The sequence below is a fragment of the Bubalus bubalis genome, chromosome 9, assembly GCF_019923935.1.
Source record: "Bubalus bubalis isolate 160015118507 breed Murrah chromosome 9, NDDB_SH_1, whole genome shotgun sequence".
Classification (NCBI taxonomy): domain Eukaryota; kingdom Metazoa; phylum Chordata; class Mammalia; order Artiodactyla; family Bovidae; genus Bubalus; species Bubalus bubalis.
In genome coordinates this window covers 102,453,448-102,477,767 of record NC_059165.1, presented here as the reverse complement: position 1 = coordinate 102,477,767, position 24,320 = coordinate 102,453,448, and the positions used below count along the sequence as shown (strand labels likewise).

General features: G+C 53.3%; 2 protein-coding genes across 11 annotated transcripts in view; both read left to right on the top strand.

Moving 5' to 3' along the window:
- Nucleotides 1–4,170, top strand: part of BRD4 (bromodomain containing 4) — an 87,637-nt gene extending 83,467 nt beyond the window's left edge. For both annotated transcript variants that reach the window (XM_045166750.1, XM_045166751.1), the window contains exons 15-20: nt 906–1,018; nt 1,117–1,279; nt 1,416–1,546; nt 1,703–1,908; nt 1,998–2,232; nt 2,541–4,170. In XM_045166750.1, the coding sequence (XP_045022685.1) occupies nt 906–1,018; nt 1,117–1,279; nt 1,416–1,546; nt 1,703–1,908; nt 1,998–2,232; nt 2,541–2,609 (917 nt within the window). In that variant the 3' untranslated portion in view covers nt 2,610–4,170. The remainder of the gene's footprint in view (nt 1–905; nt 1,019–1,116; nt 1,280–1,415; nt 1,547–1,702; nt 1,909–1,997; nt 2,233–2,540) is intronic.
- A 2,483-nt stretch (nt 4,171–6,653) lies between these two features.
- On the top strand, nt 6,654–22,795 carry EPHX3 (epoxide hydrolase 3). 9 transcript variants are annotated; one of them, XM_025293707.2, is made up of 9 exons: nt 6,654–7,432; nt 8,234–8,610; nt 8,814–8,899; nt 9,315–9,472; nt 9,571–9,699; nt 10,944–11,047; nt 11,127–11,263; nt 16,391–16,458; nt 17,947–18,173. In XM_025293707.2, the coding sequence occupies exons 2-9, from the start codon at nt 8,368–8,370 to the stop codon at nt 18,156–18,158; spliced, it is 1,137 nt and encodes a 378-aa protein (XP_025149492.2). In that variant the 5' UTR covers nt 6,654–7,432; nt 8,234–8,367; the 3' UTR covers nt 18,159–18,173. The 9 variants fall into 9 exon arrangements, with proteins under 9 accessions (XP_025149492.2, XP_025149494.2, XP_025149495.2 ...); XM_025293708.2 differs by having other exon boundaries at nt 7,261–7,436; XM_025293709.2 differs by lacking the exons at nt 16,391–16,458; nt 17,947–18,173 and adding an exon at nt 17,712–17,939 and having other exon boundaries at nt 6,661–7,432.
- The last annotated feature ends 1,525 nt before the right edge of the window (nt 22,796–24,320 follow it).

Sequence of the window (24,320 nt, the reverse complement as noted above, 5' to 3'; positions counted from 1 at the left end):
CTCCCAAGGGAGCGACCCCCCCCCCCCCCCCGGGGGTGCTTGTTGTACTTGTGTGTTTGTGGATTTCTGGCAGGCCTGGGCCAAGGCTGCCTGGGTCCCCCCAGCATTGCCTTGGATGAAGGTGGGTGTGCCGGGCCACTTTCTGCAAGAACCACATGTCCATTGCCTGTTCTGCCGTTGTGCTGTGGTGGAGGCCAGTCCCAGGCTTCTCCCTACTCTGTGGGCCTTGCAGGTTGAGTTGTGCTGGGGAGGTTCCTGGGGGTCCGGCCTTAGACCCGAAGCAGATGTCCAGGCAGACTGGCCTAGTCACATGGGGACAGCTGGGCACCGAGGCTGCCTGCTCTGTGAGGTTACTGACATCCGTCGTGTTTGACCCAGATCGTACCATCGGACCACCTGAAGAACTTTTAAAAAGGACTTAAGTCCAGACCCCACGTAGGCCCAGATGTATCTGTACTTCTTAAAGTTTCTTAATGAAGGCTGTTTCTCCTGACACACAGTGCTATCAAACAACCAGAATTGAGTTCATGGCTCCATAGAGCCCTGTTTTACAGTGAGCGCAGTGAACATAATGAGCTCAGCTGGTGAGGAATCCGCCTGCAATGCAGGAGACCCTGGTTTGATTCCTGGGCTGGGAAGTTCCCCTGGAGAAGGAATTTACCCATTCCAGTATTCTTGCTTGGAGAATTCTTATGGACAGAGGAGCTTGGTGGGCTATAGTCCATGGGGTTGCAGAGTCAGACACAACTGAGCCACTAAGCACAGCACAGTGAGCGGAGGGCCCGAGGTGCCAGGGGCTGAGCTGTTGTGGGGCTTCCCTGGTTGGGCTCAGGGCCTGTGACCTCCTCAAAGTGGAGGTCACAATCAACCAGATTGGCTGATAAGCTCCTTGTTCCTTTTCTTAGGTCACCTCCGTGAAGCCCCCTCCCCGCTTATGATACATTCCCCCCAGATACCACAGTTCCAGAGCCTGACCCACCAGTCGCCACCCCAGCAAAATGTCCAGCCTAAGAAGCAGGTAAAGGACAGGGCTGGGCATCAGCCCCCAGGGGTGGGGGCGGGCAGGGCCAGAGGTGGCTGTCTGCCTCACCAACTGCCATGCCTGTGCTGTCCCAGGAGCTCCGAGCGGCCTCTGTGGTCCAGCCCCAGCCTCTGGTGGTGGTGAAGGAGGAGAAGATCCACTCACCCATCATCCGCAGTGAGCCTTTCAGCCCCTCACTGCGGCCGGAGCCCCCCAAGCACCCGGAGAGCATCAAGGCCCCTGTCCACTTGCCCCAGCGTGAGTGCCCTCTCCAACCCCCGCAGAGGTTGAGGGCCTCCAGGAGCCTGCACTGGGTGTGAGCTTTCTGTGGGCCAGTCAGCCGTGCCCTACTGAGGTGGGTAGGGCCCAGGCCCATAGGCTGTTTGTGTTCCAGGGCCTGAGATGAAGCCTGTGGATGTCGGGAGGCCTGTCATTCGGCCCCCTGAGCAGAATGCACCCCCAGCAGGGGCCCCAGACAAGGACAAACAGAAACAGGAGCCGAAGACGCCAGTTGCACCCAAAAAGGTAGGAGCAGTTGGAGCCATGAATGCCCTTCACTCCCACCCCACCCAGGGCACCCAGGGAGCTGCCTGGGTGGGTGCATCCTCAGACTTCGGGCCTCTTGAGGAGTCCAGGCACAGCAGAGTGCCTCACCAGCCCCGTGGTCTATCTGTCTCACAGGACCTAAAAATCAAGAACATGGGCTCCTGGGCTAGCCTGGTGCAGAAGCATCCTACCACCCCATCCTCCACAGCAAAGTCCTCGAGCGACAGCTTCGAGCAGTTCCGCCGCGCAGCCCGAGAGAAGGAGGAGCGCGAGAAGGCCTTGAAGGCGCAGGCTGAGCACGCAGAGAAGGAGAAGGAGCGGCTGCGGCAGGAGCGCATGAGGTGGGCGTGGGATCTGGGTGGGGCGTGGGGCTCCCTGGGCTCAAACCCGTCCCCATGCGGATGCTGACACGGAGCTCTGCCCTGCTCAGGAGCCGGGAGGATGAGGATGCGCTGGAGCAGGCCCGGCGAGCCCATGAGGAGGCACGGCGGCGCCAGGAGCAGCAGCAGCAGCAGCGCCAGGAACAGCAGCAGCAGCAGCAACAGGCAGCTGCTGTAGCTGCTGCCGCCGCCCCCCAGGCCCGGAGCTCCCAGCCCCAGTCCATGCTGGACCAGCAGCGAGAGCTGGCCCGGAAGCAGGAGCAGGAGCGAAGGCGCCGGGAAGCGGTGAGCCGGGGGGCTTTGCTGGGCACTACTGGGAAGAGATCCACCCCTGGGGGAGTTGAGAAAGGGGACCCTGCGGTCCAGGAGGTGGCGGGGTGCAAGCAGAGAGCTGTTGGGCAGAAACTCGGGGCCGAGCTCTTCTTGTTTGTGCTGTGCTGGCCCTCTGGGCCTCCAGGGTGCTCAGGCCCGATTCAGGAAGTACTGCAGTGTGGGCTTGTGGGGAGATCCGTCGCTGGAGGGCAGGGCGGGGATTCTGGGAGCAAGGGCAGGGCACCGAATTTCACTTCCTCTTACCCTCCTCTCTCCTCCAGATGGCAGCTACCATTGACATGAATTTTCAGAGTGATCTGTTGTCAATATTTGAAGAAAATCTTTTCTGAGAGCACCTGGGTGACTTCTGACTTTGATTTCCTGGCAAAACGTTGACTCTCCATAGTGTTAGGGGCAGCAACGGAGGCAGTAGCAGCGGCGAGGGGGTGTCTCCAGGCCTGGCTCTCCTGCATGCTATGCCTGGGGCAGGCCTGGTGGGCAGCTGAGGATCGCAGAGCCTGTCTGCCTTACAGCCAGCCGCACGTCCTGCCACCCCCACAGGACATCGGCACAGGGCACGCCTCGCCATGAGCAAGTGCCGGCTAGACCCAAGCCCCGAGTCCCCGCGTGTGGGGCAGAGGCCCTTCTCTCTGCCAAATGTCTACACAGTATACACAGGACATCGTTGCTGCCGCCACCGTGACTGGTTTACTGTCCCCAAGAGCGTGACGTTCGTGACGTCCTGCCCGCCGGGAGTCCTTTCCCACACCCCAGCTGCCGCTGCCCACACCCAGGAGACCAGGGCAGGCTTGCAAGAGCTGGAGATGGCAAGGGCGCTGGCCCACCCCCTTGCTGGCACTGACTTTGCCTTGAACAGACCCCACCCCTCCCTTCCCCTCCCCCCACAAGCCTTTAATTGAGAGCCGCTCTCTGTAAGTGTTCGCTTGTGCAAAAGGGAATAGTGCCGTGGAGGTGTGTGTGTGTCCATGGCAATCTGGAGCGAGGTGACTGTCACACGCGTGTGTGTGGGCCGGCCTCGCCTGGCGAGTGAGGCCACCAACCAAAGTCAGTTCCTTCCCACCTGTGTTTCTGGTTTTGTTTTGTTTTGTTTTTTTCTATATATATATTTTTTGTTGGATTCTATTTTATTTTTAATTCTCTCTTCTCCTCCAGACACAATGGCACTGCTTATCTCTGAAATGGTGTGATCGTCTCCTCATTGAGCGGCGGCTGCCACCGCGCTGTGGGTAGTGTGTGACCGTGGCTGTACTGTGTAGTGAAACATAGTTGGCATATCTTTGTTTGAAGTTTGTTGGTGACTCCACCAAACTGGTGTAAAAAAAAACTCAAAAAAAAGAAAAACCCACACACACAAAAAATACAAAACATACAAAACACACACAAAAAAACTGCCTATATTTTACTCAGTTTCAAACTTTTACTAGTCTATTTTTAATTATAAAACCAGAAAACTGCGTTTTCTTATCCTTTTTTCCTCTCCCCATTTGTTGGCTTCTTTTTATTTTTAATGTAAAATCTGTTGGGGTTTTTTTTTTTTTTTTTTTTTTTTTTTTTTTTGAGTTTTTTGAGTTTTTTTTTTTTTTTTTTAACCAGGAGAGGAAAGGCCAGGGGGTGAGGCGGGCACAAGGGGCCATAAGCCACAGACTGAGGCAGAGACTCCCTGCCCGGCGCTTGGCCCTACCAACCGGCTACCCCTTCCCAACTTTTTTTTTAATTTTATAATTGGAGCCCTTGGTGAGGTTACGCGTGCCATGAGAACCCACTCTACACCATGACGCTGGCGCCTCAGTGTTGGCCAAACTCTGGAGTCATTGACTGGTTTGACTTTCATACGGTGAATATGCATTTGGTCTGTACTGATCATGGAATAAACACATCTCTCTTTTTTAATGCTGGCGTCTCCCTGATATTTCTTTGTGAACCACCTGTTGTTGCCTAGGCTAAGTCTGCCACCCACCCCCCCCCACCCCCCACCCCCGCCCCACACACGCAAACGCACCAACTTGGTACAAGAACTACCACCTGGGACCACCTGGCCTGTCCCTGGGCAGGAGCTGCCCCCTCTAGACTGAAGCTGTTAACTGGGAGCCCAGGTATCCCTTCTCCCTGTGGACTCGAAGTTGGTGACATGCTCCAGCAGAACCTGGCCAAAGTCCAGACAGTATTCTTTCCTTTTGCCTTTCCTCCATTCTGATCTCCCACTTGCCCAAAGGACTTGAGCCACGTCTCCCACCTTGCCTGCCTCTGCCGAACTCCTTTCATTTAAGCTCAGGGTTAACAAGATACTTAGATAATGTACATCTCCCCAGATAGGATCCTCACCCCACTCCACCCCCAAGCCTGCCAGGTGGACACCCTGCTGGGCCTGCCTGTGCACCCATTTGTACACACATGCCCCAGCCACAGGGCAAGGGCAGTACTCAAGAGCAGCCCCCAGGATGTAAGATGAAAGTTTATCACTTACACGTATGCAAAGACAGTGGTTGAAACATTTCCAGCACTGTTTATTAACCCACATTCTCCTTTTTTTCAAGCAGAAAGGCCCTGTATCTTGGGTCTGGGATCTGCCAAACATCCCAACTGATGGTATATGTAGTTCAGGCATTCAGCCAGAGACCTGCCCCACTCCTGCTCCACACTCCTCCCTACCCTCTTCCCCCTCCCACAGCACTTCCTTATAAACAAACCACTGTGCTGGTTCAAGTGGGACTTATATTTTGGTTCCATGGGGTTTCTTCCTTCTCATCCCACTCTCATTTTTTGTTCCGTGTTTTGTTCAGAAACTTCCCCAGGCCAAGTCTGTTTAGCTGGAGAAACAGTTTGTCTGCACCTTCCTTCTAAAGATTTAACTCTGCCATGGCCCTCTCCACACCTCCCTGAAGGGTGTTTCTCTAACTGGGTTGTAATTAGAACTTGGATCTACTATTTAATTTCTCTGGCCACTTCCCAACTTCTCCCACAGTACTAGAAATCTTAGTTCTATACAAGAGTAAGAGGTGTGTACGAGCCCATACTGTACTGTATGCACGGATCGCTTGGCCAATAACTATGTCAGTGAATCTGAGACTTGTATTAAACACTTTAGACATTTGTAGAAGGGAATTCGTAGACTTTTCACTTATATACTAAAAGTTTTTTTTTTTTTTTTTTTTGTGCAGTTCTCATTGCAAAAATAAACATTTGTACTGAATATAAAATTACCATCCTGTGACTACTGCTGTCTTTTTGTCTAAGGGTAGAGCTTGGGGATGGGTGTGGGTAGGGGGAATGTAGGAGTCAGTGTTCTGCAGAAGGGAGATCCACAAACACCCCCCAGCCATGGCTGGTGTGTGCAGCAGCCAAGTTAGAGGCCTCAGGAGGAGGGATTCCTGGATCAAGTGGTTGGAAAATTGATTTGATGGGAAATGTAAGTGAAACCAAAGCCATGATACAGGCTAATTGTGCAAGATAAAGGTAGGTGATAAATGTGAGGTGAACAACTGTTTGTATAATATACGCAATGTAATCATAGATCTCTGTTGGGCCCTGAGATGAATTGTTTACTGAAGCTGCTGCTGCTGCTGCTGTCACTTCAGTCGTGTCCGACTCTGTGTGACCCCATAGACGGCAGCCCACCAGGCTCCCCCGTCCCTGGGATTCTCCAGGCAAGAACACTGGAGTGGGTTGCCATTTCCTTCTCCAATGCGTGAAAGTGAAGTCGCTCAGTTGAGTCTGACTCTTAGCGACCCCATGGACTGCAACCTACCAGGCTCCTCCGCAGAACCACATAAACCATGATTTCCCTTAAATAGGCACCTGTGTGGTAATATCACCAAGAAAAACAAGGAATGGACCTATCTGAACACTGATTGACTAAGTATAAAAGGAGAAAACCAGGTGTATAAAATGTTTTCCATGAGAAACCAGGAAACTAGTTTGACAGTGGTCGATACACGTCCCCACTGCTCCGACGTGCCTGTTCACTCACCCACACCATCCCCAGCCCTTCTCGACTGGCTGCTGTTTTAAAGTTTGCCCTTTCCCCAAATTTGGATTTTTTATTACAGATCTAAAGCTCTTTCAATTTTACACTGATTAAATCACTACTGCAGTATTTGATTAAAAAAATAAATCAGGACCTATGAACTTAATATGGTCCCAGGACAAATATAATGTTGAGCAGCTTTGACAATACAAAGGCAAGGTTAACTGGTAGATGTAAGGGGAGATTTGATGATGGTGTTCAGTAGCTAAGTTGTGTCTGACTCTTTTGTGACCCTGGGGACTGTAGCCCGCCAGGCTCCTCTGTCCATGGGATTTCCCAGGCAAGAACATTGGAGTGGGTTGCCATTTCCTTCTCCAGGGGATCTTCCCGACCCAGGGGTCAAACCTGCATCTCCTGCGTTGGCAGGCGGATTTTGCCACTAAGTCACCACGAAAGTCCTTGTGAGGAAAGATGAGAGGTGACAAAACGGGGTAAAGTTAGAGGAAACCAGTAGGAAAACTAAACATGGATACGGCTCCTGCAGTGGTGGTGACAATGATAGTCAATGCCCCAAACTGGTAATCAAAAGATAAAACCACATAAACTAAATATCGAAAATCATCCCAAAGGCTGCCTCTGGTTGGAGGAAGAGGTGGAGCCGAAGACTGCTGTTTTTCTCAAGTCCTTGATTGCTGTTGAGTCAGCTGTTAGGCTTCAGGCAAATGATTTAATACTCGAATTTCAGGCTCTTGGTTTATAATACGGGAAGGTGATAGTATCTACACTTAATAGGATTATTATCAGGGTTAAGTAATGAGTAACTTTGAAATGTTTAGGATCTTGGGAGGAAGATTGCAAAACTGGAGGAGGAAGAAGCTACCCTGCCGGGCTTCTAGTCCAACCCTGCTCTGTTTCCTCTTTTGACCCGAGTCTCAGTGATTCGACCAGTCCGGTTCTCCAGGGCCCGAGCCGGGCCTGCCCTCTAGGAGTTAAGCTCTGGTCTTCACTGGCCGAGTCCCGGTCTCAACAACTGCGGATTGGCTCAGGGGCTGGACCTGTAGTCTGCATGTCAATAACCGCCGCTATCCAATCACAGGCGTGCAGGGGCGGGCCAACGGAATCAGCTGGACCAACTGGAGCCGGCGCGGGATCTGGGCGGCTGGACCACCGTTGGAACCAGAGCTTAGTGTAGGTACTGCCAGGTCCCTCGGAGTCAGACTGAGGGGAGGGTCGCGCGCTCCAGGGAGGGAAGCTCCTGGGAGATGAGGGTAGCTGCAGGAGCTTCCGAGGCCTCCTTGGGCCGCGGCGACAGCCCGCGATTCCCTCCTAACCTTCGCCATGGCACTGCCTATCCCCCTTCTTCCGCTTCCGGGCCCGCCTGACCCGCCATATTAGGTTTCGATCCCGGCCCCCCCGCCTCATTGGCCCGTAACCAGGCCGACTCCCAGTTCATTGGTCCATCCCTCTCACCGAAACCATCCAGACCCTGCCTCGGGCCTTCTCTAGGCTCCATTCTTATTCCCGGCCTCCTAAGCCGCGCCCCTAGCCCATATAAGGTTCTTAGGCCTAGTTGGGGCCCACCTTTCCAGCAAGTAGGCTGCACTTACCCTGCATTGCCCCGCCCCTGTGCCCCAGACCCCGCTCATTTCACCCACAGCGCCTCCTGTCTTCTGTTCATGCCGGACCCCAGTCTCTCTCTAGACTTTAGACCCCGATCACCCAGCCAACTCCGTCGTCCTACTAGACCCCCGCCCCTTAAGACTCGCCTTAAGCCTTTCTAGATTCCTCCCACAGCCCGAGTCTTTAGCATCCCTTCTCCCCAAGGCTCCACCCCAACCACCTGAGTCTCGTCCTCGCAGCCTCCTCCCCCGCACCTCGAGCCTTGCTCCCTGCCACTGTCGCGCCCAGGTGTTTATCTAGCACTTGGTTGAGTTGTAAGCCATGGCAGTTTCGGTCTGACCCGCCCGCTTCTTCTCTCGGTGCGTTCAGCAAACCCCGACGACACGGAGGGGCTCCAAACCAAAGGCGGCGGGCTCGCCAGCCCAGATCCCGCCTCGCTGCTGCAGCCCGCACCCCTCGCCCATACCCCAGACGGCAACGCGGTAGTCCCGGGACGCGGAGACATGCCCGAGCTGGTGGTGACGGCGCTACTGGCGCCCTCGCGCCTCACTCTGAAGCTGCTTCGTGCCTTTATGTGGAGCCTCGTGTTCTCGGCGGCGCTGGTGGCTGCAGCTGTCTATGGCTGCATCGCGCTCACACACGTGATGTGCCAGCCGCGACGCGGCTTTTTGGGGCGCCCCCGGCACACCCCACCGGTCTGCTTGAGCGACCCCACGCTGGGAGAGCACTGCTTCCTTATTCTCAGGGTGAGCATGACGGGGGCGCGGAAGGGGGCGCCGTCACCGGGCTTTCGAGATTCAAGGATCCTGGAAGGCCGGCCCGTGTTGGATCGGTGCGGAGTGGCAAATGGTTGAATCCAAGTCTGAGTACGCATGTGACCTGGGAGAAGGGAGGTGTTCAGGCCCGGGGAAGAGGGGTTTCCCAGGTCTCAGACTGTGCCCTCCCCCAGAGCTCGGGCCTGCGCCTGCACTGTGTCTCTGCTGGACGCGGCAAAGGGCCCCTCATGCTGTTTCTGCATGGCTTCCCTGAGAACTGGTATGTCGGGGGCCCAGGGTCCTGGGACGCACAGGACCGGATGCGGGAGGAAGGGGTGGGGTCCGGCGGGCGGGAGGGGTGGGGTGGGGCGGGAGGTGTGGAGCTTGGACCACTAGAGCACTGAGGAGGCGGAGACAAGGGCTGGGTAGACTGGGAGCCCCTGGCCTAGACTGGAGGACAGGAGTCCAAACGGAGATAAATGGAGACAGAAGGCCCTGAAGGGATGGGACGAAGAATTACCATGTTGAGGCTGCCCAGAATCCAGGGCGCAGCTGACCTGCTGTGGTTCCCCATCCTCCCTTCTGCGAATACCTGGGCAGGAAAGTGAGGGTCACCCCAGGGTCCCTACTGGGCATCATGCAGAGGTGCTGCCCTGGTACCCTGACTCAACCTCCCTCCCTGGCCCGCCTAACAGGTTCTCCTGGCGCTACCAGCTCCGGGAGTTTCAGAGCCGCTTCCACGTGGTGGCTGTGGACCTGCGGGGATACGGCCCCTCCGATGCGCCAAAGGATGTGGATTGTTACACCATAGACCTACTGATGGCAGATATCCAGGATGTCATTCTGGGCCTGGGTAGGGAGGTGCCCCGGTCCCAGCCCTGGCCCCCCTCACCCCTGCTTCACCTCTACCTGACATCTCACTTACACAGTTTCCTCTGACTTCCCTGCCAGGTTATTCCAAGTGTATCCTCGTGGCCCATGACTGGGGTGCACTCCTAGCCTGGAATTTCTCCATCTACTACCCATCCCTGGTGGACCGAATGGTAGTGGTCAGTGCTGCCCCCATGTCAGTGTACCAAGGTGTGTCGGGGAGTCCTGGATGCTGGAGTATGCTTGTGTGAAGGGGTGTATGTCTGTGTCAGCACTTCTATGTCCATCCGTCCTAGTCACCACTCCAGGGGCTGGGGGCACAGCGGTAAACCTGGCTTCCTTCCCCCATGGTGCTCTCAATCTATAATCCATGACAGTACACCTAGGAGTAATCCACATTTTTGTGAGTACTTACGGGTTACAATTGCTTTTTTTTCCCCCAAGATCTACTATTTATTTATTTTCTTTTTGGCTGTGATGGGTCGTCGTTTCTGCACGTGGGCTTTCTCTAGTTGCCATGAGCAAGGACTGCTCTTTGTTGTGGTGCACAGGCTCCCCATTGTGGTGGCTTTTCTTGTTGCAGAGCATGGGTTCTAGGTGTGTGGGCTTCAGTAGTTGTCACATGTGGGCGTCATGCAGAGGTGCTGCCCTGGTAGCACCTGGGAGTTGTGACTCCCAGGCTCTGGAGCACAGGCTCGATAGCTGTGGTACACGGGCTTTGTTATTCCACAGCATGTGAGATCTTCCCAGACCAGGAATTGAACCCATGTCCCCCTGCATTGCAGGGTGCATTCTTAACCACTGGACCACCAGGAAAGGCCCTACAATTGCTTTGACAAGGAGCCTGCATAGAGTAACCTACACAAGCCTCCTGGGCTTATGAAAATGTTATTATCCCATGGTCCAGTTGGGGAAACAGAAGCAACTACAGTAACATTTGAGATGTCATTTCTCTGGCCACCCAGTGTCCATCACGTCACCTAATTTTAAATCCCAGAATTGTAGTCAGAGCTGTATTATCTCTCTTTTTTTGTTGTTTCTTATCTGTCTCCATCTCCAGCTTCCTGAGGGCAAGAGAGTTTTGTCTGTTCCATTCACTGCTATATCTCCAGAGTCTAGAACAGGGCCAGTAGGTGGTCAATAAATGTTAGCTGAATGAGGCAGGAGAAACGCATTCAGACATGGCAGGGGGAGCATGCCAGTGGCTCAGGGAGCTCCTGGGCACTGTGGAGGAAAGTGCCCCCATTCTGTGGGTACAGTGGCCACTTAGGAGAGACACAAGCTTATTCCCTGGCCGAGAGAACCATTGCGTGTCCCCACGGGCTCAGGCAGGCAGCCATGGTATTCCTGAGTCTTGGCATATCTGTGTGCACGATCTGGGTGTGTGTCAAGTGCAGAGGTGTGGGGCCCGCAGAAACCCAGGCCTCACACCTGCCTCCCTCTCCCTACCCTAGACTACTCTTTGCACCACATCGGCCAGTTCTTCCGTTCCAACTACATGTTCCTATTCCAGCTTCCCTGGCTGCCCGAGAAGCTGCTATCCATGTCTGACTTCCAGGTGCAGTAGGGTGAAGGCCCAGGGTTGGGTGGAGGGTCGTGGGCTGGGACTGAAGCCGGCGTCCTGTTGTTATGCCCAGATCCTGAAGACCACCCTCACCCACCGCAAGAGGGGCATTCCACAGTTGACTCCCAGTGAACTTGAAGCCTTCCTTTATGACTTCTCACAGCCTGGTGGCCTCATCGGGCCCCTCAACTACTATCGAAACATCTTCAGGTGAGGACCCAGGGCCTGACAGGCTCAGGAGAGTTGTGGGCATGGGGGTGGGGGTGGGGCAGCCATCCTTCTGCCTGTCTGTCTGTCTTGATCATAGGACCTTCCCCCTGGAGCCCCAGGAGCTGGCCACACCCACACTGCTGCTATGGGGGGAGAAGGACCCCTATTTTGAGCAAGGGCTGGTAGAGGCCATCAGCAGCCGTTTTGTGCCAGGCCGGCTCGAAGCCCACATCCTGCCAGGCATGGGGCACTGGATCCCCCAGACCAACCCTGTGGAAATGCACCAGTATATGTGGGCCTTCTTGCAAGACCTGCTGGACTGATGGCCCTAGCTCACTGGCTTGCATGCACCCAGGAGTTCTCACACTGGCTTGCATGGTCCCAGGTTGTATATATACGGATGGACTCTTGATGCACATGGATGGAACTCCTAGACTGCACACAAGTGCTTCTGTGGATACCCTCAGGCACACCACCCTCATATGCTCACATACAGGCAGGGATGTATGCATGTGTGAGCAAGCACTTTGACCCCTGGGAACCAGGTATGCCTCTCTGTGGAGCTAGATACTGAGTGTCCTACTTCTCCTCTCCATGAGGCCCCACCCATCTTGCCAAAGTCAAAGCCCAGAGCTGCGTTGACCATGAACTATGACCTTTCTGTCCCTGGCTTCCACCGCCAGTCTGGAGTCCTCAGCTAAATGCTGCTCTGTCCAATACAGTATTTGTAGCCACGTCTGGCTACTTCCATTTAAATGCAAGTTAATTAAAATTAAATACGATGAAAAATTCAGTTCCTCACTCACACAGGCAGGTGGAGGTCCTCCTCTCCATCCAGGCCCTGGGTAAACTCCCATGATCTCCCTTCCGGTCATGACTCCTGGCCTTGTGAGGTCAAATTCTCCCGCCCCAGCCTGGGAAAGATCCCTGGGATCTCTGTCTCAGATCTATGGGAAAACAGCTCTTGGCTCTGTTAGGATAAGTAAGATTGTGGACTCAGCACAGGAAGGGACCAGCTCCCTAAATAGCCATCTGGGGTGTCTGGCCTGCCTCCCCAGTTCCTGGACTCTTCTGCTCCAAATTAACCAGAGTTTCAGCTGATTCTTCCTGGGGACTCCTGGCTCCAGCCTCCAAGTGAAGATCATACACGTCGAAGGTGAACCATCCAGCCCCAGGCCGGTCACAGCATTAACTTTTATCTCCCTAGGCCTTGTCCTGGCCTCTGGGAACACTGTCAGGACTTGCAGCAGTGTGATGAATCAGTCTGAGGGTCTCAGAAATATTAATACCTTTCTCTTATCTCCGGGGGTTTCTCTGGTGGCTCAGATGGTAAAGAATCTGCCTGCAATGCAGGAGACCTGGATTTGATCCCTGGTTGGGGATGATCCCCTGGAGAAGGGCATGGCAACCCACTCCAGTGTTTTTACCTGGAGAATCCCCTGGACAGAGAGCCTAGTGGGTTACAGTCTATGGGGTCTCAAAGAGTTGGACATGACTGAGTGACTAACACTTTTTACTTTTTCACTTTTATCTCCGGGATGGGCCTGCCTAGCCAAAGCCTGCCCGCTGGTTACCCCGCTCTGTCCTCCTTTGTCCCCTGCATAAAAATCCTTTCACTCATCATATGTATCAGGAACTGTTCTAGGCCCTGAGGATAGAGTGTATTCAAGGACACAGGCCCCCTTCTGGAGTTAACAGAGAAGAGGCAGAAAGAGCAACGTGGGTGTGTGACCGGTCCCAGGAAAGGTTTTCGTTTCAGGGAGTGGGAAGCAGTAACAGGAAGGTCAGAGGCTGGGATATGCTTGGGCTACTGGAGTAGCAAACAGTGTGGAGATTAGTGCCTGCTAGGGTAGAGCGAGGGGTTAGGCTCGAGGAAGAGGCCACAGCCGGACCGCCAGGGGCTTCAAAGAGTTCGGATCTGATTCTCAAGGGGAGCCAGGGAGGGTTTTCAGCAGGGGAGGGACATGGTTTGCATTTTGAGAAGCTCCCTGTGGCGGCTGAACTTCTCACGCAAGAGTGAGAGCGAGGAGATAGGCCCAGAGCTGCGCACAGCCTCAGAACCAGATGGTCTGTTAGCCCCGATCTGAGCCGGGACCCCCAGACCCCACCCATTCCACCTCCCCCCCTACTCTTCCTCGCCGCAGTCGAAGGGCCAGGAAGATGAACGAGAGGAAGAGGGAGCCCGGGACCTTAGCTAAGGTTTAGGTCGAGGAAGCCTGTGTGCAGGATGAAGACGGTGTGTCGCGGGGGCGGGGGGCGGGCAGGGTTGGCGGTGGGTCTGGTGACCGTTGCTAGGGTGACGGGGAAAGGGCTGATGGTTAACCGGAACGGGTAGAGGTTGTCTGGGTGACCAGAGGGGCCCAGGAGAAGGCTGACGGGAGGCCTGGAACAGTTGCCAGGGCGACGGGGGAGGGGGTCCGCTGACGGTTGTCAGGGTAACGAGAAGGCGCCGTCTTACGCCTCCGCGGCTGCTGGCGGGCGAAAGGCGGTGTGGTGGGGAGAGGGGAGAGGCGATCGGGTTGATTGGGCAGAGTCCTGGCAAGTGAGCCAATAGCAACTAGAGGCCGGCCAAAACCCACCTCTCTCAGCCTGAGCCAATCCGGGAGCGTCTTTCTTAGAGCTGAGGAGGAGCCGACACGCGGAGGTTTTGGACTCTGACTGAGGCCCCTCCCAGACACCGAGTCACCCTCTTCCTGCTCCGGGCTCCCGTCTCCAGATCATCTTCCATCGTTTACTCACTTATCATTCACTCATTCATTCGCTCACCCACTCATGTACATGTCCTTGCTGCTGCTGCTGCTAAGTCGTGTCCGACTCTGTGTGACCCCATAGATGGCAGCCCACCAGGCTCCCCCATCCCTGGGATTCTCCAGGCAAGAACACTGGAGTGGGTTGCCATTTCCTTCTCCAATGCATGAAAGTGAAAAGTGAAAGTGAAGTCACTCAGTCGTGTCCGACTCTTCGCGACCCCATGGACTGCAGCCCACCAGACTCCTCCATCCATGGGATTTGCCAGGCAAGAGTACTGGAGTGGGGTGCCATTGCCTTCTCCAACATGTCCTTGCTACCAACTGTAATACATGGTTCTGCACCAGTGGACGGACAGGGGAGATACAGCCGGGCAGACTCTCCCAGCCCTATGTGGTCAGACCCCAGTGGAATGAGGGACTAGGGGCGAGGGGATGAGATGGGCACCTACCTGGAGGAGGTGGCCTTAGAGCTGAATCCTGCTGGAATGTGCTCCAGTCCACAGAAACCTCCCGTGCAAGGTCATATAGCATTTCTGTGGGACTGGGAGGAAGGTTTGGAATGGGAAGACGTGGGAATGCAAAATGCTTCCAACACGAGGCCAGGAGCCACATCTCCAGTCCGACCAGGGCCACAGGGAAGGGTCCCAGACAGATCTGCATGTCTGGAATATTACTTGGGAGCTGGTAAGGGGGCAGGACCAGAGGGGGAAGACTGAAGGTGGGGAGGCCTGGAAGGAGAATGGGTGTGGTCCAGGCAATAGAGGATGAAATCCAGGCACTTGAAGGAGGAGTAGAATCCCAGGGAAGACCAGAAGCACGTTTGCGGCATATTCAACCTGAGGGAGCAGGACCCCTGAGGCAGGAACCTGGAAGCATCTAATAGGTTAAAGATAAAGATAATCCCTGGGCTTATCCTTAAAGATAATGGGCTTCCCTGGTGGCTCAGAAGTTAAAGCATCTGCCTGCAATGTGGGAGACCTGGGTTCGATCCCTGGGTCGGGAAGATCCCCTGGAGAAGGGAATGGCAACCCACTCCAGTATTCTTGCCTGGAGAATCCCATGGGCAGAGGAGCCTGGTGGGCTACAGTCCATGGGGTCGCAAAGAGTTGGACATGACTAAGCGACATAACTCCCTCAAAGATATACAGCAAGCATCCATGTTTGGTGAGGCAAAAGGGCACTGAAGCTGGGAGAGAGAATGAAGCCTCCCCAGAACAGAGTGGAGAACAAACAAGACTTGGGAGCCCCCAGCATCTAAGAGATAGGCAAAGAAGCAGGGGTTAGGGTTAGGCAGCAGAGGAAGTAGGCAAGGGTGATGCCCCAGAAATGGTGTGGGAGGAGGTCAAGGAAGAGCGGCATGCACAGCCCATGGTATCAAAAGCTACTGAGAGATTTGGAGGATTGAGCCATGCAGATTGTGAGGGAGGAAACCTGAGAATTCAGGCTGAGGACAGTAGACTTGGGTGCTCTGAATGCAGTTAAGTGGAGATGGGAGGGAAGCGTGGGGACCCCAGTCGGGAGCCTGGAGGGGAAAACTAACATTCAAATGGAGCAATTTGAGACAGGTTTGCTATAGAGACCATAAACAGTGGTCAGGGTTTGAGGAAACCAACAGGGGTTAGTGCAGCAAACCCCAGTGAGCACCCCTGAAGAGGCATGATCACTTCCGGATCCCCCTGCCTAGGAAGGGGGAAGGGAGGATGTTAGCAGAGCCCAGAGAGAGGTTTGTGTGTTGTTTGTTGTTCAGTCGCTGAGTCGTGTCTGACTATTTGCGACCCCATGGACTGCAGCACATCTGGCTCTCTGTTCTTCACTATCTCCTGGTGTTTGCTCAGATTCATGTCCATTGAGTTGGTGATGCTATCTAACCATCTCACCCTCTGTTGCCCCCTTGTTTCCCAGGAGACAGGGTCTTTCCCAGCATCAGGGTCTTTTCCAATGAGTCGGCTTTTCACATCAGGTGGCCAAAGTATTGGAGATTCAGCTTCAGCATCAGTCCTTCCAATGAATATTCAGGATTGATTTCCTTTAGGACTGACTGGTTTGATCTCCTTGCTGTCCAAGGGACTCTCAAGAGTCTTCTCCACACCACAGTTCAAAAGCATCAATTCTTCGGCACTTAGCCGTCCTTATGGACCAACTCTCACATCCATACATGACTACTGGAAAAACCATAGCTTTGACTATACAGACTTTTGTTGGCCAAATGATGTCTCTGCTCTTTAATACCCTGTGGATTGTATGGACAGGACCTTTGGTCAAGCGATACAGTCAGCTGAAGTGGTGACCCTACCAGGAAAGATACAAGTGAATTAATATCCTGTTTTCTCCTCCTCCCTCCCCCTATCCCCTGCCCCACCGCTTCATCCTCTGCCAGTGCCTCCTATTGGCCAAACCCACTTGGAAGCCAGAAGACAAGGATGTCCATTGATACAGTCTATAGAGGTCAGCCTCTTGGGGCGTAGAGCAGAATGGAGAAGGGGAAGAATGGAGCAAGCAGTGGGGAGAGATGCAGGGGAGAGAGACAAGAGCTCAGGGAAGGGGTGTGCGTGTGAAATGAGCGTTTGCTGCAGGTTTCACTTTATCATAGAATCCCTGGTGGCTCAGATGGTAAAGAATCCACCTTCAATGATGAGATTCGGGAGATGCGAGTTTGATCCCCTGGAGTAGGAAATGGCAACCCCCTCTAGCATCCTTGCCTGGAGAATCCCATGGACAAAAGAGCCTGGCAGGCTACAGTCCATAGGGTCTCAAGGATTCGCACTTCACTTTGTCACAGAAGAGACCTCAGCCTATGGCCAAGGAAAGAGGTAATGAAAAGCCAAGGTGTGGGGGAATGCTCCCGTTCTCTGAAGCAAGAGGAAAAGTGCATGGGTGGGGGACAAGTGCCACACCTGCAGGGGAGAAAGAAGACAAGTTTCAGGAGCTGGGGCGGCAAGGAAGTAATAAGAGTGTTTTGGTCTTCCCAGGTGATGCTAGTCGTAAAGAACCTGCTTGTCAATGTAGGAGACGTTAAGAGACATGGGTTTGATCCCTGGGTGGGGAAGATCCCCCGGAGGAGGGCATGGCAACCCACTCCAGTATTCTTTGCCTGGAGAATCCCATGGACAGAGGAGCCTGGTGGGCTACAATCCCTAGGGTCGCACAAAGTCTTACATGACTGAAGCAACTTAAAAAATGCACGCACGCACACACACAGAGTGTCTTAGTTCAGAGGTGAGCTGGAAGAGATGGGGTCCTGGGTGAGGCCCTGGGCAAGGAAGGTTGGAGTGGTCTGACCACACAGCCCGTGAGGCCAAGACATCCATTGGGTTGTCCTGCCCAGTGGAGGGTCTTAAGGCAGGGAAACCACTGCCTGCCCATCCCCCACCAAGGGTGGGAGTATGGCTTCCCTTCTTCCCCTGCCCAGAGCTGTTGAGCCAGTAGGTGCTTGATGGAAGTGAGTTCCTTTCTTTTCACTCCCCTTTCTTCCACTTTAAGCCTTCCCACCCACTCCTCCTTCAGGAGGTCCCATCAGCCCCCATCCCTCCTCCCTCTGACTGAGCCCTAGTCTAACTGAGGCCAGACATGTCCATGTCCAGATAGGGACTGGTTTCAAGCAGGTTCAAGTCCCAGCACCTGGGTCCTGCTGTTCCTCTTACAAGTGCTGGGTATATTCATTCATTCAGCTGACTGTTATTTCACCTACTGTGTGTCAGGCTCTATACTAGACATCGGGGATTCAGCAGTGAGCAAGCCAGAGGCCCACAGAGCTCAGAATGCTGTGGGAGCCAGGTAGGATCACATGGAAGGGTCAGAGTGGAACTGAAGAGAGGCCATGGGAGCCAGCAGAGGCCATGGGAAACTGCAAGAAAGGATCCCTGGGAGAAGAAATAGCAGTGTTGGAACTTCCCTGGTGATCCAGTGCTTAAAGACTCCATGCTCCCAATGCAGGGGGCCCGGATTCAATCCCTGGTCAGGGAACTAGATCCATCATGACGCAACTGAAGATCCCACACGCAGAAATGAAGATGCCACCTGACGCAACCAAGACCCAGCACAGCCAAATAAAAAAATTAAAAAAAAAAAAAGAAAGAAATGGTGGTGCTATCATTTCCAACCTTTTTTTTTTCTTCTTCTTTTATTTTTTTCGTTTCCAACCCTGATCAGGTCAGCTTCCCTTGGCCTAACCCCTCCAGTGGTGTCCACTGTGCTTTTCATTTAAACCCAGATCTTTGGCCCCTTGGAACTCGGCCCCCATCAGTTTCCCTGAGCGCCTACCCTTTGCTCACTTTGCACCCAGCACCCTGGCCTCCTTGCTGTTCCTCTTATCCACCCACCCCTCTCTCCTCTGGGCCTTTGCACTTTCTTTTCCTTCCACCTGGAACATGCTACCAGACGGTTTGCCTCTCTGGCTTACAGCTTACAGTTTGAAAATCTCCTCCTTTCAGATCACAGTTCTTTTAGCTCAAACTAGTCTATCCTAAAGGAAATCAACCCTGAATAGTCATTGGAAGGACTCATGCTGGAGCTGAAGCTCCAGTACTTAGGCCACATGATGTGAAAAGCCGACTCATTGGAAAAGACCCTGATACTGGGAAAGATTGAGGGCAGGAGAAGCAGGTGACAGAGGATGAGATGGTTGAATGGAATCACCAACTCAAATGAGTTTGAACAAACTCCAGGAGATGGTGAAAGACAGGGAAGCCTGGCGTGCTGCAGTTCATGGGGCTGCAGAGTCAGACATGACTGAGCAACTGAACGTAACATAAATATTCATTTATTTTTTTGGCCTCACTGCAACACATGGGATCTTAGTTCCCTGACCAGGGATGGAATCCGCACCACCTGCAGTGGAAGCACAGTGTTTTTACCACTGGACCTCCAGGGAAGTCCCTAAATATTTTTATTTATTTATTTATTTGGCTGCTCTTAGTTGCGGTACATAGGATCTTCGATCTTCATCATGGCATTCGAACTCTTAGTTGTGGCATGCAAACTCCTTAGTTGTGGCATGTGGGATCTATTAATAGTTCCCTGATCAGGGATGGAATCCAGGCCCCCTGCATTGGGAGCTTGGGGTTGTTAGCCACTGGACCACAAGAGAAGTCCCATGTCTTAGTTCTAATGTTCCCTTGTCAGCAACGCCCATCTCCATCGCCTACACTGAAATCTCTTCATCTCTCATGTCCCATTCTAGGCTTCTTATTTGTTTACCTCCTTGTTTCTTATCTGTCTCCCCTATCAGGGCAGGAACCTGCTCGGTCTTCATCACCTCTACCTGTAATAGGGTCAGGCACGAAGTAGTTGCTCAGTGTGTGTTTGTCAAATGACTGAATGAAGGTGAGGAGAGCTGGAGGGCCAGAGTGAGCTGTCAGGTGACAGGAGTCTCCCAAGTTGGAGGAAGGTGTTCCAGGCAGTGGGTACAGCCACTGTGAAAACTGGAAAGGCTGAGGGCTTCCCTGGTGGCTCCATGGTAAAGAATCCACCAGCTAATGCAACAGAGATAGGTTCAGTCCCTGGTCCCAAAAGATCTCATGTGCCACTGGGCAGCTAAGCCTGTGCACCACGACTGTAGAGCCTGTGTTCTGGAGCCCGGGAGCCATGACTGCTAAGCACACGGGCCACAACAACTGAAGCCCGAGTGCCCTAGAGCGTGTGCTCTGCAACAAGAGAAGCCACTGCAATGAGAAGCCGGCACGTTGCAACTAGAGAAAACCCTGCACAGCAGCCAAGGCCCCAGCACACAGCCAGAAAAAAAGCTAGGATGGCTGGGAAACAGGGAAGGGAAACTGGTGAGGAAGATGTCGCTCTGGGCAATGGGAAGCCATGAAGGGTTTGAGCATGAGAGGGCTCCAGGGAGGCAGTGGTCAGGATCGCTGGCCGGGTCTGCAGCCCACAACCCCTGGGGTCCATCCCTTCCCCCCATTGCCCAGGCCCCATAACCCAGCGGCCCTCACTCCTGCTGGTTCTTGTTAGGCTCCCACAGCCTGGGTGTAAGGGCCTAGCCCCAGTTTTCATGTGCAGAGGACAGGACTGTGGTCCCAAGAGGATAAGCGAAGGGCACATTCTCAGGTTCCCGGTCAGCGGGCCGGGGCCCAGCAGCTGTGTCTTGGCCTGGCCCCAGGTCCTGCATCCCTGGGGACTGAGCTCATTGAGGAGAAATGCAGTCCCTGGCCAAGGCAACCAGCAGGGGCAAGGGAGACGGCTCAAACCCACCCCTACCCCCACCATGTTGGGAACTGAGTGTCTGCCTGCTGCAAAGCCATGGGAATAATTGCTCTGACTGTCCTGACCCCCAGGGATCTGGACACCTTGGGCTATTCCTGCCACTGTGACTGGAGGGCAGCGGAAAACCGGAGTGGGGACCCTCACTTTCTGCCTTGCTGAGTTGGTGTCCTCAGAATTTGGGGGCTTCAGAAAGGGACTGACAGGGCTTCCCTGGTGGCTCAGTGGTTGCAATGCAGGGGATGCTGCTTCGATCCATGGTCCAGAAAGATCCCATGTGCCGCGGGGCAGCTAAGCTTGTGCACCACCACGACTGAGCCTGAGCTCTAGAGTCCATGAGCCGCAATTACTGAGCCTGTGTGCTGAAACTACTGAGGGCTGCATGCTGTAAAGCCCGTGCTCCACAGCGAGAGACGCCACCACAATGAGAAGTCTGAGCACCGCAACTAGAGAAAGCCTGCATGCAGCAATGAAGACCCAGGGCGGCCAAAAAGAAAGTAAATAATTGGAGGGGGAAAAGAGATGGATGCATAGTAGGGGCTCTGTAAACGTATCTTCTTTTTGTCCTCACTCCCCTTGTGCTATACTCAGCCTGTGTTTTCATCATTACTGCTTCCTCTCTGTCTCTGTCTGCCACAGGCCAGGGACCATTGGATCAACAGAGTAGGAGACTTTGGAATTCCTGCCTAGCAAAATGTGTGTCCAGGTTCTTGGTTGCTGCTTGTGATGGGGAGCTCAGCACCCATTAGGGCATCTATTGCAGCAGAAAATCCTTTCTCAGAGGGGTCAGGGGAGGCACTGAAGTCTCTACCTTTGTCTCCTGGGCCACTTGACCCTTTTCAGGACCCCCAGATCCCTAGAAGTTACTGAGGAGAGTCGTCTGGGCCCCCAGTGGTGGCTCCTTTGGACTGAGCATGCCAACTCCTTCAGCCAGTTCCCTCCCATGTTACCCCCTCAGTGCCCACCTCATGTTGTGTGATGTCTGGCCACTGGTGAGCCCCATTATAGAAGAGGGGAGAAAGAGCAGGATACAGACACCCCCAGCCCCTTGTGGACAAGGCCAAGTGGTAGGGTGAGAGTGTGCTAGGAAAGCCAGGGGTGGGGAGCAGAGAGGACTTCCTGGAGCTGAAATCTTAAAGAATAGGAATTTACCAGGTACAGGAATGGAGGTGAATAGACATGCTAGAAGGAGGGACCAGCGCGCAAAAAGCCATGACATGTGCAGGAAATAGTACAGCATTCCCTATAGCTAGAAGGAAATGCATTTAAAATTTTTTATTTATTTATGTACTTTGGCTGCACCGTGCAGCTTGTAGGATCTCAGTTCCCTAACCAGGGACTGAACCCAGGGCCGCAGAAGTGAAAGCCTGGAATCCTTAGCTCTAGGCCACCAGGGAACTCCCAGGAAATACATTTATTTATCTTTATTTTTGGCTGTGCTGGGTCTTCATCACTGTGCACTGGCTTCCTCCGGTTGCAGCGAGAGGGACTACTCTTCATCATGATGCACAGACTTCTTCTTGCGGTGGCTTCTCTTGTTGCAGAGCACAGGCTCTAGAGCCAGCGGGCTTTGGTAGTTGCAGCACATGGGCTCAGTTGCCCTGTGGCATGTAGAATCTTCCGGGACCAGGGATCAAACTGTGTCCCCTGAATTGCAAGGCAGAGTCTTAACCACTGGACCACCAGGGAAGCCCCAGGAAATGCATTTTTAAAAAGAACACATCTGCTATGAGTTCCTGCTTGGGGAGGAAGCAAAAGGGTCCTTCTAACTAGCTGGATGTCCCAGGCAGAAAGAACAACCTGAGCAAAGGCTGTGAGAGTGCAGAGCCTGCTGGGTGACTCAGTGTGATGATGAAGGGAACAGGAGGGGCTGGGGAGTGTCTGAAGGCTCTGAAAGCAGGGCTGAGGGGCTTGGATTTCCTCCTGGGGTGATGGGTATGAGAAGGACTTAAGCTTCGCCTTCCCTCATCCCCATGGGCCTGTTGACTCAGCACACTCACGGTGAGTCAGCTGTGCCCCTTCTGATTATGCAACTTTTGTCTTTTTCTCTTCCCAGTCCCTACCCCACCCCTCCCTCTCATTCCATGTGGCCCGGAGTCACTGGGTTCAAATCTCAGCTCTTCCTCTAGGAAGCCTCCAGCAAATCATCGTAAGATGGGCAGAGACCCACCCCCATGAGGGTTGACCCCGTAAGATGGGTGAATAGCTCCCCTCCCGGATGGAGGCTGCACTCATAAGCTGAAAGGCTGGGACACCCTCAGTTCCTGTCCCCTGGTGCTTGACTCTCTGCCACCCTCAGCAGGGCTGGGGATCATCTCCTGTGTTGGGCCCTGGTCAGTTGTTCAACTTTCACCCTTGGCTTTTCATTTCTCTCTAATGGTACTTCTCTGCCTCTACCACCTCTTCCTCTTCCAGTGTTTTAATATCATCCAAGGGGACTTCCACAGTGGTACAGTGGATAGGAATCCACCTGCCAAGGCAGGGGACTCACATTCGATCCCTGGTCTGGGAAAATTCCACATGCCATGGAGCAACTAAGCCCAAAAGCTGCAACCACTGAGCCCATGTGCTGCAATTACTGAAGCTCACGCACCTAGAGCCCGTGCTCTGCAACAAGAGAAGCCACCGCAAGGAGAAGCCCACGCACTGCAACGAAGAGAAGCCCCTGCTCGCTCCAACGAGAGAGAGCCTTCACGCAGCAATGAAAACTCAACGCAGCAAAAAATAAATAATTATAAAAATCATCCCAGGTAAACAGAGGAATGGATCAGTAAAATGTGGTGTAGCCATTCAATGGAATGTCGTGCCCGCGTGCTAAGTCACTTCAGTCGTGTCCGACTCTTTGCAACCCTTTGGACCGTAGCCCACTAGGCTCCTCTGTCCATGGGACTCTCCAGGCAAGAATACTGGAGTGGGTTGCCATTCCCTTCTCCAAGGGATCTTCCCAACCCAGGGATGGAACCCGCATCTCTTATATCTCCAATGGGATGTTCAGTTCAGTCCAGTTCAGTCACTCAGTCGTGTCTGACTCTTTGCGACCCCATGAATCGCAGCACGCCAGGCCTCCCTGTCCATCACCAACTCCCAGAGTTCACTCAGACTGACGTCCATTGAGTCAGTGATGCCATGCAGCCATCTCATCCTCTGTCGTCCCCTTCTCCTGCCCCTGATCCCTCCCAGCATCAGAGTCTTTTCCAATGAGTCAACTCTTCACATGAGGTGGCCAAAGTACTGGAGTTTCAGCTTTAGCATCATTCCTTCCAAAGAAATCCCAGGGCTTATCTCCTTTAGAATGGACTGGCTGGATCTCCTTGCAGTCCAAGGGACTCTCAAGAGTCTTCTCCAACACCACAGTTCAAAAGCATCAATTCTTTGGCGCTCAGCTTTCTTCACAGTCCAACTCTCACATCCCTACATGACCACAGGAAAAACCATAGCCTTGACTAGACGGACCTTTGTTGGCAAAGTAATGTCTCTGCTTTTCAATAAAAAGGAATGAAGAACTGACACATGCTACAAAATGGATGAACCTCTAAAACATTATACCCAGTGAAAAAAGTCAGACATAAAAGACCACATGCTGTATGATTCCATAGATGTGAAAGATTCAGAACAAGGTAAATCCATGGAGACAGAAACACATTAATGGCTGCCAGGGACAGAGGAGGAGTGACTGCTGATGGGGACAACATTTTCTTTAGGGTTGATGAAAATGTGATGAGACTAGGTAGAGCTGGTGGTTGCACTAAATGCCACTGAACTGTACACTTTAAAATGGTAAGTAATTTTATGTAAGGGAATTTTATCTCAATTTAAAAAAAAATCATCAGAGGCAATCACCAATAAATCCTCCAAACAGTGGTGATAGTTTGACAGGCATCGGGATAGTCACACAGTCTCAATATATCTCCCCACATGATATTGATATTTACTCATTACAAGAGGGGATGGGAAGAGAATGGTACATTTACAGTAGAGAAACTGGACCAGCTTCATTCAAGCGATCAAAATCTAACAAGACCAGTGTTGGGGACTCGTATCAGGTGCCTCCTGATACAACCCATGGAAGAGTACCAGCATCACTTCTTTAGCAGTTCTTG

Excerpts from the sequence above, each read along its gene's own strand:
- EPHX3 (XM_025293707.2), top strand. The coding sequence starts at position 8,368 with ATGCCCGAGCTGGTGGTGACGGCGCTACTGGCGCCCTCGCGCCTCACT. Across the intron at positions 9,700-10,943 it reads CCCCATGTCAGTGTACCAAG|ACTACTCTTTGCACCACATC; the intron begins GTGTGTCGGGGA and ends TCCCTACCCTAG. Across the intron at positions 11,048-11,126 it reads TATCCATGTCTGACTTCCAG|ATCCTGAAGACCACCCTCAC; the intron begins GTGCAGTAGGGT and ends TGTTATGCCCAG.